Source organism: Oryzias melastigma, linkage group LG11 (genome assembly GCF_002922805.2).
Source record: "Oryzias melastigma strain HK-1 linkage group LG11, ASM292280v2, whole genome shotgun sequence".
Classification (NCBI taxonomy): domain Eukaryota; kingdom Metazoa; phylum Chordata; class Actinopteri; order Beloniformes; family Adrianichthyidae; genus Oryzias; species Oryzias melastigma.
Window position 1 is genome coordinate 25817682 of NC_050522.1, and position 18451 is coordinate 25836132.

Here is an 18451-nt window from a genome sequence, read left to right on the forward strand (position 1 = left end):
AGTGGAAAAATGGCAACTAAATTGGCTTCAAGTGTCACTGGACCCGGATGTAAAGCAATTTCTATGGGTGACGTCACACCCGTTCTGTCCATACGGCCACTGGTTTTGACTGTTGGGGGTCAGCAGGCTCCACCTACTTTTTCCAGCTATCTGATTGGCCAGTTTTTAATAACTTTCAATAATGAGAATGATTGACGAACAACTGTTTATTTCTCTACAGAAGTCTATAGAATGGGATTTTGGCTTCTTGGAACCAGCAAGAACTTTCTGTTTAGAATACCAAGAGGGAGGGGCCACTTAGTCCAGTCTTTATATACAGTCGATGACTTAGATTCACTAATCAACCTATGAAGCATGTTTTTGGACTGTGGGAGGAAACCGAAGTCACTGGAGAAAACATGGGGAGAACATGCAAACTCCACATATTAACTCTTGCAGAATGCACATTATCACATGCAACTGTACAGATATATTTGCAACAGGTACAAACTTTTCCAATATTTACCTGTCACGACAAACAGATCAGAGTTACTTTCCACTTCCTTACATATTCTTCTTCTCCTCCTCCGCGATTCAAACGGCTTCATCCCTTCATCTGTTCTTCTCTCTGCATTAAACACTAAATTCTATTCCTCACTTGCATAAAAGCATCTGCGCAGTGACTGAATATGGGAGTAAAGTGAAGTAAAGCAAAGTGCTGCTCAGAGGAGTCAAAGCTAAACAGATGAGCGTCCGTGATAAAAGTGATGGAGAAGAGCCGTAAAGAATGCAGCTTGTGCATCGTAAACATCTAAAAAAGGGAAATGCTTTTTCTTATTTTGTCTGCAGATGATAACAGTGTGTGTCATAAACTAACAGAATCAATAAAACACAGAGATAGAAAGATGCATTCAAGTAAAGAAAGTGAAAAGCAGGTCCGTTCTGCTCTGGATCTCAGGTTTAGAGTTGTGTTCGTGACTGAAAATGAACTCAATTAGCTAGAAAAATCTGATTAAATTGTAAGTTTTACACAAAAATCAAAAAACAAAAATACAGGACTTCTTTTTAAATGTCTTTGCATATTTGAAGCTTTAAGAAGCTACAAAGGAAACATATTTTGATTTAGTTTTAAAAAAACTGCTGCTAAAAAATTCTAAATGGAGTTTCAAATAAATATGTAAATGCAAAGAACTTTGAAAAATATTTATTTGCTCTATATTTAGTGTTTAACATGCCAGACATGACTTTGATGTCACTAATCTGTAATTCAGCCTTTAGGATTATTATAAACATTTTCAATATATATGTATTTATTGCAGAAAATTTGGTTAAAATCAAATACATAGCAAAAAACAATTAAAAAGTTCAGAGTAAACATAATTTGGTGGTAAACCGTTCCCGCTCTGCATCATCCGAATCCTAATTTATGCCATCATGTTTAAAGTAAAACTTTAAATCTTTTTAACTTGTATGGAATCACATAATGGTGGTGGTTTATTTTCATAGGCTGAATGATCATTAAGCATCATTATATGATACAAATTTTCCTTTTTCCCCACAGTGTGATTGACTCCATAAGAGAACTGGACTGAGCAAGTGTGACATCATCAACAGAAAATGGTTCAGTTCTTCAATGATGGAGCCAGACGTCAATCTCGATCAGTGTTTCTATGGCAACCACTCTGACCAATCACAAGTGAGTTTATTAGAAAGACACACCCCTAAAACTTGAGATCAATCAGACGCTTCCAGCGTCGGATGTGGGGGGCATCAGGCTCCACCTACTTTTTTTGAGGCATCTCATTGGTCAGTTTATAACTTAAAATACAGAAAAAATATATTTAAAAATGAGGTTCATCAAGAAGACGTTTGGGTTTTGGCTTCTTGGAGCCACTTCCTGTTTGGAACGCCAGGGGGAGGAGCCACTCAGTCAATAAAAACACTCACATTTTGCTAAGATTTGTACATAATTTGATTGTGTTTCAATCATAAATTATTTTTGCTTTTCTTAACATTTTTAAGGAAAAAAAAATTTTAAAGTTACATTTACTAACAATAGAACCTTTTTTAAGTCTCAACTTGATTGTGATAATTAAAAAGATTGTCATAAACTGTCATTGTGTTCTTTTATTTTAATTATTCTTGTTTTTAAAGCCGTTGACGCATATTGATGCAAAAGCTCATCAAACAATTTTGACTCCAAAATTACCTTAATTTAGCATATTTTGAACATAAAAAATATTTTTTCTTTTCTCTTTATTTTAGCTGAAAATAAATCCCAGCATCAAGGGCTGAAAACAACTAAATTAAAACAAATAAAAAGACCGTGTGAGTCTTAAACCTGAGTTCAAGTTACCGTTTCCCCTCATTCAACAAGAATGAAACATTTAACTAAAATAAAACTTTTAACAAAGGGACAAATACCCTTTATGCAAACAATTTAATTTCTTTGGAACATTTCATTTTTATGGATGAAGTTCAAAGACGCAGAAACAAAGAAACTAAACAAATGCATGAAAGTACGTTTTAGAATAAAGAGATTTTTTTAAGGATAAAGTAAAAAACAGGTTACATTTCATCTATTCTGAATATACGCTCAGTTTGTAGTGTTCCAACAGAACCTCTAAAACGCTCCGCAGAAGTCCTGGTCCTCATCGAGCGAGTGTTAATCCTCTGCACTGAAGGCAGCAGGAGTCTGTATTGAACATTTCCACAGTTTTCCCTTCAGCTTTACATTAATTAAAGAGTTTCAGCAAAGCCATCAAAGCGGAGCCGGCTGACCTTTCCTGCGTAAACTACATCATTATCATCCTTTTAATGAAAAGTTACAGCAGAATAATGAAAGAGTTAACAAGAATTCTCTTCTAAAAAACACCAACAGAAAGTATCAACTGACATACTAGAACAAACACTTGATTGTCTTTTAAAAAACAAGAAAATAAAAGTCTATTTTGATAGTTAAAGCTCATCAATTAAAGCTCCAGACAGATTTATTGGGCTTTCAAACGCCGCAGGACAAACTCTGGAGACCACCAAAACAGCAACAATAAAACCAGGAAAAGGAGAAAAATAAATACACTAATGACCAGCCAGAAATAGGTGCCATGCTAAGCCTATTAGAAGCCCTCTTATACTGAAGACAGTCATAACTTCATGCCTCATTACCTCCCAGTACAGCAGCGGCGGCCAAAGCCGGGCAAAGACACACAACAATCATCATCATCATCACACTTTTACTGTGAACTCTTTCACTCTGAGGTTTCCAGCATCAGTCACAGCAGACTGAAACCAGTCAGCGTGGGCTGGAACAGCATGGCTGGGGGTCCGCCAGCTTCTTAGTCCAGTTAAATCACTAAAAAGAGTTGTTTTTAAATCTGCGGGAAGGAAGTGATGAAGATAAGGACTTCCACTGAACTGAGAGATATTAATACAACCAAAAATGAATTCCTTTTATGCACAGACTGTAAAACTACAACCATAATTATGGGAAATGATTTTAAAATTCCACTTTTAGACCAGAAGAAAACGACGGATGTTTTTTGACCATGATGCTGAATGCAGAAACAGAGATAAACTGCTTCAAGACCCACCAGTGCTGTTTTTAGCACGTTCATGAGGTATTTTTCTGTTGATGGAGGACAATTAAAAAGAGAAATAGAAATGTTGCATTAGCTGGGATAATAGAGAAGTCTCTGAAGATACTGAAACTTTTTGTTTAAAATGGGGATACAAGTTAATTTAAATGCTGTAGCGATCTGCTGAAAATGCAAAAGTTATTTGCAAATAGTTAAACTTTCGTTTTTGTTAAAAAAAACTATGAAAAAGCGCTGAAGTTGACCTAGATTTCTGAAAAATTGTAGTAAAATTGTTTAGAAATCCCTAATACATGTCAAGTTTGCAAAAATATTTAGTGTGTTGCTTAAACTTGAGCTAAACTCCAAATTAGCCTATAAAAAGCACAGTACATAACAAATTAGCAATGTTTTATTTAAGTGGCATTAAAAAAACGTAGAAGAACTCCGAAATAACCTAAAATCTATCAATAAACTAAATTAGTCAAAAATCCATCCATCCATTTTCTTGACCACTTCTTCCCTTTCGGGGTCGCGGGGGTGCCGGAGCCTATCCCAGCTACTGAAGGTTGAAGGCGGGGTACACCCTGGACAGGTCTCCAGTCTGTCACAGGGCCTCAATCACACACACATACACTCTCACATTCACACCTAGGGGCAATTCAGAGTCACCAATTAACCTATGAAGCATGTTTTTGGACGGTGGGAGGAAGCCGGAGTCCCCGGTGAAAACCCACGCATGCACGGGGAGAACATGCAAACTCCACACAGAAAGGTCCCAGCCGGGAGTCGAACCGGGGCCTTCTCGCTGTGAGGCAAGAGCGCTAACCACTGCGCCACCGTGCAGCCCATTAGTCAAAAATATATTTTAAAATATTTTAAACTTCAAATTAGTCTATAAAAATCTCAGTAGATAACAAATTAGCCAAAAACGTTAACATGTTGCTAAAATACTAACTAAACTCCAAATTAGCATAAAAAAACCTTAGTAGATGCCAAATTAGCCAAAAAAAACTAGCATATTGCTTAAATACTAGCGAAACTCCAAAACAGCCTAAAATTCCTTAGTAGCTAATTAATCAAAAATGTTAACATATTGCTAAAATATTAGCTAAACTCTAAATTAACCTATAAAAAACACTGCAGATAACAAATTAGCTCAAAACATTAGCATGTTGCTAAAAAATTAGCTAAACTCTGAATTAACCTATAAGAAACACTGTAGATAACAAATTAGCCCAAAACGTTAGCATGTTGCTAAAAAACTTAGCTGAACTCCAAACTCCAAAAGTGGATTCGTTACACGTCACTGTGAGTATGTATTGTTAAATAAAGACCCATTTTGATAAAAAATTAGTTTTTGGGTGTATTTAACATGTTCTTGTAGCATTTTTCTGTTAATAAAATATTTCTATAAACACAAAATTAAGATCAAAACTACATTTCTGAGTATTTCTTTATTTAAGTCGTTGAGAATCAGAAGCAGACGAATAAAATCCAGTTTGTAAAACATCGTATTTGTGATGTAGTCAATACGCCACAAGTTCCCATCTCATTTCACTGGGGAGCAAAAGTAGGGGGCGGGGTTGCTCCATGCCAATGGCCCCTCCCACAAGAGGTGACTTTCTCATGAGCTCCTGCTGCTCTGCAGAAACTATGTTCTAGAAAACTGAAGGATTTTGGCTCAAAACTGCTTTGAAAATAAATGAAAAGATGATCTGAACTAAAGATTTTACAGCTTCTACAGTTTTTCCCTCACAAAAGAAGTTCTGCACAGCGAACCGTGACGAGTCCTCCATCCAGATCTACCAGCAGCAGTCCCCTGAATGTTTTCTATCGTGTGTTCCCTCCACACAAAGCCTCTCAGGCTGATTGAAGCGGTTCTGGCTCCTGCCAGAGATGATTGACGCCCCTGAGACGGAGCCCGGCCAGCCAGGCAGGATTTCTCCTGTCACTTGTGCAAGTGCGGAAGGGCTCTGAGGTCACTGAAGCTGAGAGTGTGGGAAGCAGCTCAGAAGACTCGCCGTATCTGAGCGCGGCTGTTACAGCTGTGGTTACAGCTCTGACAGGGTCCTGCACAACAACACATGACCCACTTCCTCTGAAACCGCTGAGAAAACAGATCACAACGCTTTCGCTTTTTCTTTTGGCGAGACTCGGGTTTGATCAGGTAGACGTAGCTCCGGAAGCAGGCTAACCACAGCTCCACTTTTCAACAACAGATAACGCTAAAGGATCCAGTCTAGAAGTGGAGGACCCAAACCGACCGGATCCCATCACTCTTATCGCATACTGATGATCGCGCAGACTCACTGGTGGAGCGTGGCGAGGGCAGAAGTGCACCTGATGCTGCCTTCAAACCAGCCATTGAAATGTGCATTCAAGCGACCACGTCCAATGAAAAGTCTGTAAACACATGAATACTTTTCGGGCGTACTCGCTCAAAACTCGTATTCATGCTTCTCTACTAGAGCTGCCACAAACAATCATTTTAGTAGTCGACTAATCACGATTATTTTTTCCGATTAGTCGACTCATCGGGTCATGCATAAAGTAGATGTAAAGCACACATCTTAACCATTTTTAGCTTTAAACTAACTAAAAACTAGATATATAGTATTACCTGCAATAATGCTAGTGTGAATGCTGTAAGCTGAATTCGGCGACCCAAGATGCTAGTGACGGTAAGTGAAGATGCTGAAATTGATAGCTAAAAAACGGTGAAGTTGATAGCAGAAATCGCTGACGCTAAGAGCTTAAAATGCTGATAGCAAGAAAAAATAGTTAATTACTAAATTACCCTAAAAAAACAAAAAAAGCCTGAATTAGCTAAAACAGCTAGCATGCACCTGAAATATTAGCTAAACTCCAAAGTAGCCTAAATAAACTAAAAAAAAAATCCTAAATTAGCCAGAATAGCTTGCATGCAGCTGAAATATTAGCAAAATTCAAAAACAGCTTAATAAACAATAAAAAAGCCTAAGTTTGCCAAAACAGCTAGCATGTAGCTAAAATATTAGCTAAACTCCAAAGTAGCCTAAATAAACTGAAAAAAAAATCCTAAATTAGCCAGAATAGCTAGCATGCAGCTGAAATATTAGCTAAACTCCAAAACAGCCTAAAAACAAAACAAAGTCTAAGTTAGCCAAAAAAGCTAGCATGTAGTTGAAATATTAGCTAAACCCCAGTGTAGACTAAATGAACAAAAAAATGCCTAATTAGCCAAAATAGCTAGCATGCAGCTGAAATATTAGCTAAACTCCAAAGTAGCCAAAAGAAACTTAAACAATCCTAATTAGCCTAACAGCTAGCATGTAGCATAGATATTAGCTAAACTCCAAAATAGCCTAAATAAATCCATAATAAACGCCAAAATAGTCTAAAAAACTAGCAGAATGCCATTATAACTTTCAACTTTTCTACACTCAAACTCTATATATTATATAAAGTAATCGACTATTAAATTAGTCGTCAACTATTTTAATAGTGGTTAAATAATAGTTTAAGTTGTTAAGACTGTATTTAGACTTCTAAATGTCAGCATTTAAAAACAAAAATGCCCTCATTCTTTCGTGGGTGACACGCCGACTCTAGGATGACATCATGAAGTGGGCGGCACCCTCAGGGAGCAAAAGGCGGAGCCTCAGAGATTGAGTTGTTTTACTTCTAGGTATAAAAAGAGTCAGTAAAAATAACTCATATTTAATAAATAATTAGCTTTTTTGTGTTCTAAAGGTAATATATGACTTAAGAAAATCATGGCGTGGCTCCTTTAAATCAACTTTTAACGTGATAAACACTTCTTCTTGATAATATATCCATCTAGGACTGTTAGTTTAGTGGTCGATTCTTTTTACCGATCATTCAAACGGCTATAATTTGCATAACAAGATGAGAAATATTTTTTAGAAAAGGTGATAGCGCTGGTATTCAGTCCATGGATGTTCAACGTTTGGTGCATTGAAATTTTACATGTGTACTTCATAAATTTCAATTTCACCTTATAAAAGACAAAAAGTTTAGGGTTACCAGGCAGGCTATGTGCTATGCTAGCACAAACAAAGCCGAAATTGGTGCGCCACTTAAAGGGTTCTTGATCTCCGCACTAAATCCTTGTCTAAACTTCCCATAGAAATACTAAGCCGAAAATATTTTGGAGTTTTTTTTGGTCAACATTCTGATTATTTTCGGTAAACAAAACATAAGCATCCTCTAATACATAAGCTAAAGCTCCAGTGTTAAAACAAATTAGTTTTTCTATAACTTGTGTAAGTAAACGGTACTTCAGTCTTATTTTTTTTCCACACACTCGCTAGTTTTACTTTGAAAATGGGAAGCTTAACCGACACTTTATTTTGAAGATTTGTTTACTTCCTGTGACTGCACATTTGGCTTATTTTTAGTCAATAAACTTAAAATCGTGTAATTGTACACGAGGATAGAAAACATTACACCCATTCTCTTATAATAAAATCTAAACAAAAATTAACAAAGATGTCGAGTAAAGTTTGATATTTGCACCAAACCTCTTTCAACGCTAGTATCGGGTAGCAACATTCCAGTGTGAACACCGTACGCTAAAAGAGCTGGTTCTTGAACGGCCATCACATACCCAGTGTGTACGTAGCATAACGATGTAGGGCTGCAGTGATTAGGTTCAGGTTTTTCAGGCTATTTTGGAGTTTAGCTAATATTTTAGCTGCATGCTAGCTATTTTGGCTAATTTAGGATTGTTTCTGTTTATTAGGCTAATTTGGAGTTTAGCTAATATGTCAGCTGCATGCTAACTATTTTGGCTAATTTAGGATTGTTTCTGTTTATTAGGCTAATTTGGAGTTTAGCTAATATTTCAGCAGCATGCTAATTGTTTTAGCTCATTTTGAATTTGTTTAGCTTCTTTAGGCTACTTTGGAGTTTAGTTAATATTTCAGCAGCATGCTAGCTGTTTTAGCTAACTTGACCGTTTTCTGTTTTGTATGCTAATTTGATCTTTAACTAATATTTTAGCCGGCTATCAGCTTCACCGTTTTCAGCTATTAGCAATTTCAGCTATCAACTTCAGTGTTTTCAGCTATCACTTTAAGCATCTTCAGCTATCAGCACTAGCATTTTCAACTGCTAAATTTTAGCTTACAGCATTCACACTAGCATGATCACAGGTTATGCTATATTTTTAGTTTTTAGTTAGTTTATCTAATGATGGTTAAGATGTATGTTTCACATCCACTTTGTGCATGACCCGATTAATCTTGGAAAAAAAAAATCTTTGATTGTCGACTATTAAAATAATCGTTTGTGGCGGTGCTACAACGGTGCCTGAAACCTACCTTTGCGTCGTCTCTCTGGCTTGCCGGCTTTGTGTCCTTGCTGTGGTTGTCGGTGGACGGCCTGCTGCTGGCATCCATCTGTCTGTCATTGACTTCACTGTGCTGACCGTGCCCCGCCCGAGGAGCGTCCAGAGGGCAGGACTCCTGCTGCTGAGCAGCACTTTGGACCTCCATCTTCCTCTGTGGAGCCAAAAAGATCCAATTGTGGAGAGTAGAGTGAAACAAGAGGGAGACTAAGGAAGATGGCTACTTCTGTGGAGCTGATGAATGTAGCAGCAGATGGAGGAAGTGACTTCCTGAGAGCTTTTACTCTGACATATTCTGTTTTATGTCAAGAAGATACATTCTGAACATCAAAGAAGATAAAAATGTGGCCATAAAAATACCTTTAAGCCTTTTTTTTTAATTTAGGAGAAAGTTTTCTGTTGTAACCAAGACGGAACAAGCCTGAGATACTATAATTAATTTTTTTAAATGAATTCTGTCCTGCAGCAGTTCTAGACTGAAGGACCAGATTGTATTCACAATTCGTCTTTCTTGCTGCACCTTTGAGCAAAAATGTGACACCATATACTCAAAAACTCACCAAAACGACACACACCTTGTACCCAATATCTACGACTAGCTCCGCCCCCACACGGATAATGATGACATCACAGCGGAAGAAGACGTCAAAAAATGAACAGGGCCAAAATCTCTTATAGGGCTCAAAAAAATACTTCAACTAATGAAACCAAAACACTTCTTGGGAGTATTTAGAGGAAGTTTTGAAATTAATATTTCAAAAGCAATATTCACAAAATGTGGGGTTAGATTAAGTTTACAACCACGTCTGAAGTTTTATTGACCTTTGGTCCCAGGAAGAAGCTCCATCTTGAATTAAAATAAAAAAAAACGCTCTAGTACCTTCTACAAAAGTGAACTCCTCCCACTGATTTCAATCTATCTTCTTTTAACTCCTCGAGCATCATTGGGAAGCTACTAGTGGGGAAATGTTGAAGTAAGTTTTAAATTTTTAATGACAGCTTGATGAGCTCACATATTTTTACTGCAATATTGGAAAAATCGAATACATGAATACATGTTGGCTTAAGCTCACTGAAACAATACGATCTGATTATATTTGAAATGTGGCCAAAATTAACAAAAGAATCTCAGTTGCCAAGGTAATGTGAAAGTTTACTTTTGTAGATTCTTCTAAAAATGACAAAGTCCTGTTTGTTAGCCCAAGGCGACCAAAAAATAGAATGGTTGCTATGGAGATAAAACATACGGAAAAGCTGCAATTTTTGATAAAAAAGTGCTTTTTTTCAGGAAATTGTGGCATGAAATTCAGGCGGGGGAGGGGTGGGAGGAGTCAGGGGCGTGAGCAGCCAGTGAGGGAGGGGTCAGGAGGGGGTGTTTAGACCAACCAATAGAGACACTTGTTGTCAGTTTAAAGTGTTTTAAAGAGGTATTGATCCTGGAAGTCTGAATGTGTGATCATCCAGCTAGCTTGACTGATTGTTTACGTTAGCGTCCTGTTTACACTCCTGCTGTTTTCTGCTGTGTTTTAAAGGATCTGCTCATGACATGCAGACTTCTGGTGGAGTATTTATCCGCAATAATATTCCTGAAATATAAAGCGGCGATTATAATAAGAATAAATTAAATATCCGATATTGATCGGGGGACTATGTCCGATTTCAATAGTCATCAACCGCCAGATCATGGCCAATTTCTATCATGTGATCGGATGGGGACATCCCTAATATATATAAGTATATATATATATATATATATATATATATATATACATATACATACATATATACGCATAAATACACATATATATTTATATACATATATATAGAAACAGGTAAAATATGATTTTTTCCCTTTATTTTAGCAACTAGAACTGGTAAGGAAATCTGTACAAAAGTTCTCTTCGCACATTCATCTCAATCAGATGGAAAAACAAACAACAAAATTGTTAAATACATTTTTTTTAAATAGCTAATACCTGATCTGCAGAAGATCCTATCACTGTAAAAAGTGAAACATTGGATCAATTCACAAAAGTTCTGCAATGCGTTATAATAATGTTTAATTGAATTCAGTTTTTGAATTCAGTATATTTTAATTAGATGAAAACTGCTAACTTTAAATGTAACAAATTACAACCAAAGAGCAAACACACAATTTAAATCATTTTTAGATAAATGCTTCATCTGACTGAATAATTATTGTTCCCTCCCTTTTATGCTCAAATGTAATATTTAAAAAATACCACAACATTTTAAATTATGATTAATGACTATGAGTCAGGTTTTATCTTAAATCTAAGCGATGGAACAAAGAGATGACCTCCTCTGGAGGGCAGAACAGAGTTATCCACCTGCAATCAGCATCAAGGTTCCTCAGACTTTAATAAATGATGAGGTCAACTGGTGTTCCTCTGAATCAGAAGGAGCTGTGTGCCTCTTAAATCCACGTTTATAGACTGTTTTTAATGAAAGGAGCAGGATACAACATCAGGTCAAAAGATCAAACTTTACCTTTAAACTGTTTTTAATTTGAGCTCCATGAGTTCAGGAGTAATTTATCAGAAAGAGGATGATTTTTAAATTATGGCCACATTAATTCAGGTTTAAATTAGATCAACTTTATGAATTAAACGTCATAATTAGACTGGACAGTTCCCCATACCTTCATGGAGAACCCACTCTGCTATAAAAGCAGATTTTAATGGGATAAAACTCCAAACTTCTTCCCAAAGCTTTGAACCCGCGCGCGCCTGAATAAAAAGTTTCAGGTAAAAGAGTCAGAAATACCTCCGTCACTTCTGGACTCCCGGTTCGGTCAGAAGCGCCTGAAGATGCGGCGCCGCGGCGGGCTTTACATCCCTGCTGCCCGGACTCTAAAGCGGAAAGCCACCGTGCAGGGCACCGGAACCGGCCGCCGGTTCATGGGTCAGCGGGAGAGCGGATTCCACCGGCTCACTTCAAAGGGAGTGTGTGACGGGCTCACGCGCCGCCGCCGCGAGCTGCTGTCATCAAACAATCCCTCCGCGCTCCCTCCCACAGCCGCGAGCGCTGTCAAACATGCTGCGTTCAGGTGCGCCTCGAAAAATCTTCTTCCTTGATTGATTTGACCCCAAAAACTTCTGAATATTCAAATATTTAAATTAGAATATTTTGATTAAAACCAGAAGTTTGTGAGGCAAAAATACCAACTATTTTTTAATTTCATATTTAGATGCATACATTTAGCTGCCCAGTAAAATAAAATATTTACTTTTATCTGAAATATTTATTTTTATATTTCCCTGAAATCTCCTCATAGCAATATTTCATTTTTAAATTAACAAAAGACTGAATATAACTTTATAATTACCAGTAAAAAAAAATGTTTTAGAAAAACATTTTATTTATGTTTATTATAAATATTAATATTTAAGTTAATTTTTTATCTAGTTATTTACATTTAGTAATTGTTGGTGTGAATAAAACAAAAAAAATCAATGCTACAATGCAATGCAATTTCAAATATTTGACAAATACATAAAATTTGATTGAGAAAATATTCCAGATTTTTAAGGGAGTAAAATTCAGTGCAGGTCTCACAAATGGCCACAAGGTGGCAACATAAACTTGGTAAAATATGAGTGCAGGATGGAAAATAAAGGGTTAATTTGATGTCTGTTTCTTTAAATATATCTGGTTAAGTAATGTAGATTAAAATACATGTACTTGGTTCTGCATAAAACGGTTGTTTTATGACATATTTGACCAACTGATGGATTTGATGATGGTTTGTTTGTATCTAGCAGAGATAGATCCATCTGTTGTGCATGATGGATGCCGGTTCCTCCTCGTACAGTAGAGGCCATACTGTCATCCTGTCTCATCCAAGCAGAAGGGGTTTTACCCAAAAGAACAACTGCTCTGACAGGCGGACCCATGTCTGTTCTGACAGAGCTGCTTATGCCGGCACAGTGGAAGAGGCAGGTGGACCGGCACCAGAACAGGCGGCGCCGCAAGAAGCAGGAGACGGGGGCCCACTCCGCTCGGGGCCCCTCAGACAGCCGTGTGTCCTCCACTGCAGCCAGCGGGGACAAACAGTCAGGAGCGATGACGGCCCCCGCCGGCTCAAGCAGATGTTTTCTGAGGATTGTCATCTTGTGGTAATTGTGGGAGCAGATGCCAGGTTGCATTGTGGGAAAGAGACCCGGAGATGCTTGTGTTATCATTCAGACATGCCTCTGAGACGCTTTTAATGGGACTTCAAAAACAGAGAAAATTACGGAGCCCCTAATGGGACATCAAAGAAAAAGAAGAGTTAAAAAATCAACTTTTTTTCTAAAAAAGGAAAAAAGAAATTCTGGTTACTATCTGGTGCACACCAATAACTATTTGGTGCACACTAGATAATGACTGGTGAGCACCAGAGAGTGACCTTTTTATTTTCTTTTTCTTTTTTTTAGAGTTTACTACCTGCTGCACACAACAGTTACAATGTGGTGTGCACCATGTAATATCTGGTGCACACCACATAGTATCTGACAAATAGTGACCAGAATATTTTTTGTTCACATTTTTGTTTTATTTACTATCTGGTGAGCACCAGATGGTGATTGAAATTTTTCTTTTTTTTTTCTTAAGAAAATGTTTTTTTCTGGTTATTATCTGGTGCTCACCAATTACTATTTGGTGCACACCACATAGTAATTGGTGACCAACAGACACTATTTTGATACTAACTGATGCGCACCAGACAGTGACCAAAAGTTTATTATTACTTATTTATGAAAAATATGTTTTTATCTAGTTACTGTCTGGTGTGCACCGCATAGTGACCAGAATTTTCTTTTTTTGGGTACTATCTGGTGGGCACCCGTTACTATTTGGATGCTATTGACATTACTATTAGTCGCCAGATTTTTTTTTTGTGACATTTTTTTTCAATTATTTTAATGTCCCTTGATTTTTTGGTTTGTTTTAAACATTTTTTCTATTAATAGTTCTACTTTGAAAAAAGTGAACTATTGGATCAACTAACAAAATCTCTGCAATTTGTTATATTTAAATTTTTAGTTTCCATCAAATCACATTTTTGGGTGTATAGTTTACTCAATTCAAAAATGTAATTTGATAAAAAGTAATATTTTAAAATGGGACAAATTCCAAATCTTTCCCTAATTGATCCAATGTTTCACTTTTTACAGTGTACTTAAGTAAAATACATTTCAGAAATATTTCTTAAAGAAATAAAAACCGTATTTCTTCATTTCCTGTGTTGCTTCAGGTTATTTTCTCACCATTACAGACTCATTTTCACCTAATGAACACAGAGCAGCTAATGAACTCAGACCTTGTCACATATCGAGTGTTACGCTGCGACCCCGTCTCCAAAATGCCCTCTTCATTAACACAGTGAACTGGCAAGACCTCATTATGGGGTCAGATGTTCCCCCGACCTCACTGCAGGCAGAGACGCAGAAGACCCACTAGGGGGCACTTTGAGACTTTGCTTCAAAGATGAGAAAAGCCAAAGGTTTTTAAAATTATTTTTAGAACTAAACACACTTGTATCATACAATTATATGATTGTTTTAACTTTTTTTCCCAAACTTTCTGATCCTCAAAGGAGATTTTTTGCAAAAAAAGATCTTTTCCTGGATTCCGCCTCACAGAGGGATCCTGCATTGTGAAGTTGCTCTTATCTCTTTTAATGGGTTGCCACACTCCAGGGAAGCTGCAGCCTTCACTAAAAGCCAGCGTCAGGATGTAGAGCTGTTTGCAAAACTGATGCAAGATGTAAGTAACTTGTTTCAATCATGTTTTCATTTTTTTTTTAGACATATAAATATATAAATGTAGGTGTTAAGAGCATGTGGGGACAGCCGACAGAAAAAGACTCCGTAATGGAATGTGTCGGATAAAGACGATATTTCGTGCTGTCTTCACTTTCCACGAGATTGGAGTGAAAATAGAAAGTAAGATATTCACGTCAGCTTTTTCATTCCACTTCCTTTATTTGGTGTTTACTGGACCCTGCCGTCTCTGACAGGCTTCTGGGTCACGCGGCAGCTCTGTGAAGTTGTGGCGGTTACCAGCATGCTGAGAGAGGAGGCTCAACAGTCCAGCCTGGTTGCAGGGTAGCACCTTTGGCCCCCATATTTCTCACATCCAGGATGAAGGAGCTACAGCATCTGTGGGATGAGGCTGTGTTGGATGAGATCGATTTACACGAGTGAGTGTGGGCAGCGCAGTCGAGAAAGGCTTGTCTGGTGTTGCTGGAAATGCATTTAGAAATACCTATAATAGAGAGAGGATTTTTTGTTTGTTTTTTTTTTAATAAAAAATGAGAAATTGCTGCTTATTTTTTGTAGTTTTTCTTCATTTTTGTGCCAGCGTTTCGCCACTGAATCATCCCTGTAAAAATCATAATTCCGTGACTCAAAGTCGACCCACTGCTGGCATGATTGACACATCACACAAGTTCAAAAACCACATGCCAGATCATAGAAAAATACACCAGAGCTGTGTGAAGGAGTAAATGCCTCTGAGTCACAGAGTCTGAAAAAGCTTAGTCACACTTGCTTCAAAAAATCTCCATTTAAATCAGATCTTTAACAATAAAATGATGTTTTTATGCTTTTAAATGTCCTTTCTGCATAAGTTTGGTGGATAATAGCCGCTCAGAGTTGTGGTTTTGGCTGAGGAGACAAAAGAACGGCGCCTGCTGATATACCATGTGTCAACTGCCCTGTTTACATCAGTGTGTGTGCAGGCGTGCACGAGCGCTTGCAAATCGAGCTCTTGCATTCATTTGTGTAAAACAGCGTGCAGAAAGCAGGACATTATTATTATTTTTCAAGGTGCAAAAGGTAAACAGACCATTTTCCAGAGAGGCCTTAAACGCCTCATGATGGGAAAAAAATGGCCAAACAAATTTTTAAACGTTTAAGTCTTTAACACAGGAGCTCCAGTGTTTACGCTCTTTGATTTACTGTAATTTTTTAATCGTTAACAGGATAATTCGATGGAATTGTCCTGTTAACGGTCGAAAAGTTACCTTATGTTTCGTGTCTGAGCGTCACATACGACGCCTCAGGTGTTAAAGCAGGCGGCCCGCGGGCCATTTGCGGCCCCCAACACAATATATTCCGGCCCCCACTTTAATACGAAAAATTTCATGTTGATACAGTTCGCAAGTTTTGTGTGAATGGCACTTTTGCATTGCTGTGTGCGTCACTGATGAACCAACCAATCATGGTGGGGTATATGGCTCTTGTGGGCGGGACATTTACACTTAAAGTGCCGGAAACCTGGCACTCCCTTCCCCAGACCACATTAATGAGCTACTTATTTTATTTTTTTAATAAATTGACTATTTGCATGTATTTTTTGTAACACATTCTCATTCCCAAGTCGTCACAGGTTAACGTTTGGTTAATGACCCCAAATCATCGTTTTTGAGGTGCTGGCTGTGCGCAGTCCAGGAGGTCCTAGATGCGCAGTGCGCGTCCTAGATGCGCACTGTGGTACCGGAAGCACATTGGTCCTTAGTACATATCCAGTACCGCTACCCTACCCTAACCTTAATCTGGTAGTGGTTCACACCGTCTGGTACTAGTTCGGGTCCAGTACCGCATCTGGTTAGGGTACTGGTGCGCTACGCATCGCAACACTAGACTGGTTCTGGTTTGTGGCCCGGAGGTTGGGGACCGTGATTTAATAGGAACAGCCACCACGTCAAAAAACGACAAGTTGGGGACACCCAAAACGTCAAAAAGTGTCCTCAACAAAACGTCAATATGTGACGGCTGGGGAGTGAGAATGTGTTGGCCAGTGCTGTATGGGGTGTCATTTATGCCAAAAATATGTTTTTGTGTCCACTTGGTCCACTGTGTAAGACTTTGGTCCACTGTCTATGTCTTTGGTCCATTGTCTATTACTTTGGTCTGTTGTCTATACCTTTGCTCCATTGTCTATGTCTTTGGTCTGTTGTCTATGCCTTGTATCCATTGTCTATGTCTTTGCTCCATTGTCTATGTCTACTGAACAAGTTTATTGAGCATTTGTTCATGTCTTTGCACTTGTCACAAACGGCCAAACAGCTGGTTCCACCTGCTGCAGGTTTGTTAACTTGGACAGGAACTAATCACATCTAAAAGCTCACAAAGCTAAATCTGGCTCAGACAGGCAGAGGTCAATCACAATCCAAGAACAAATGCACAATAAACTTGTAGACATAGACAATTGACCAAAGACATAGACAGTGGACCCAAAAACATATTTTTGACACAAATGGAACCCCATACGGCCCAGCCTCAGCCAGACTCTGCCTTCAGTGGTAAATTGAGTTTGAGAACCCTGTGTTAAAGGGTTTACTATAATTTGCATTTTAAAAAATCCCCCCATAATCTCAGCTCCTAATTGGAGATTTTTCAATTTCCTTGCACATCCTCAGCTAATCACGCTGTCTGCATGCTATTACTTTGTCTAAACTACATGCCCAAGTGTGACTTTGCGGTTGTTGATGTTTCCAAGCTGGGTTGAATCATTAGGAAGTGATTCTCTCTAACAAGGGCTAAGGAGCTGTCAGGAGACATTCACAGGCAGGTTTCGCCATGGAGAGTGTGAGGAGTCTTATCAGGGTCTTAGCTGTTTTGCTGCGCCTGTTTATTAAGAGCCTGCTTTATTTGGAGTGAATGCATTCTAGCAAGGTCCCTACTGTTGCTGTGCGTTGATTAAAAGTGTTTTCGCGATTACCCGTAGTGAGTCTATTCCAGCCTAACAGGGTTACTAGCAGTTTTAATGAAGGGGAGCCGTGGTTTCGTGTGCAGGAGGGTTGTTGGGGTCGTCGCCTCCAGCGGGTTTCATCTGACTTTTGTTTGGAGAAGAGTAGATTTTGTCGCTTTTATGTAATTCTCGATAACCCCTTTTTTGCAGAAAGGCTTCCCTCTCTGCAGACAAATACATAACGAGAGACGACGTACGCTGGTATTTTTGGGCGTTCTGCGTCCTCCTTCCTGTTTTTCAGTTGCTTGCTGTGTGGCTTTTCTGCGCCACTCCTTTAGTTGGCTGTGGTCAGCTTTTGCATTTGCTGGTGTGAGTGAATTTCTCACAGCTTCTCGTGAATGTGTTTTTTGAAAGTCCTATTCAACATTTGGTGCAACTATAATCGGCACCCAGCCACTACGCTCATGTAGACGTGTCTGCGGATTCACACATTTAGGCACTCAGAAGTGTTGTGTTATCTGTTTTTACTTTTTTCCCCCTCCCAAGTAGGAGCTTATTAATATATTTCTATTTAACTTCGTGAAGCAATTCCTCGAAGCTGAGGAGGTCAATAGATTTCTCTGACCGATTGGTTCAAAGGGGGCTTATTTTCTGAGAAAATAACAGTCAGATTATAAATGTTTTAGAAAAACAATTCTCCTTTGGGCCGTTAATTCTTCCCACACATTTATATCAAGACCGGTTGCAAAACGGCTCCACATATTGCATCTGCATTCTGTAACAAACTTTTCATCACCACCCTTAACAGCCCTCTAATGGTTCTTTCACTTCTCCTTTTTCTTAA

At 38.3% G+C, this 18451-nt stretch overlaps 1 protein-coding gene across 1 annotated transcript in view; it reads right to left on the reverse strand.

Moving 5' to 3' along the window:
- LOC112162635 (RNA-binding motif, single-stranded-interacting protein 3) overlaps nucleotides 1-11964 on the reverse strand; it is a 430787-nt gene extending 418823 nt beyond the window's left edge. The window contains exons 1-2 of the mRNA XM_024298468.2: nucleotides 11692-11964; nucleotides 8879-9058 (exon numbers count right to left, since the gene is read on the reverse strand). Coding sequence (XP_024154236.1) covers nucleotides 8879-9052 — 174 coding nt within the window. The 5' untranslated portion in view covers nucleotides 9053-9058; nucleotides 11692-11964. The remainder of the gene's footprint in view (nucleotides 1-8878; nucleotides 9059-11691) is intronic.
- Nucleotides 11965-18451: the final 6487 nt, after the last annotated feature.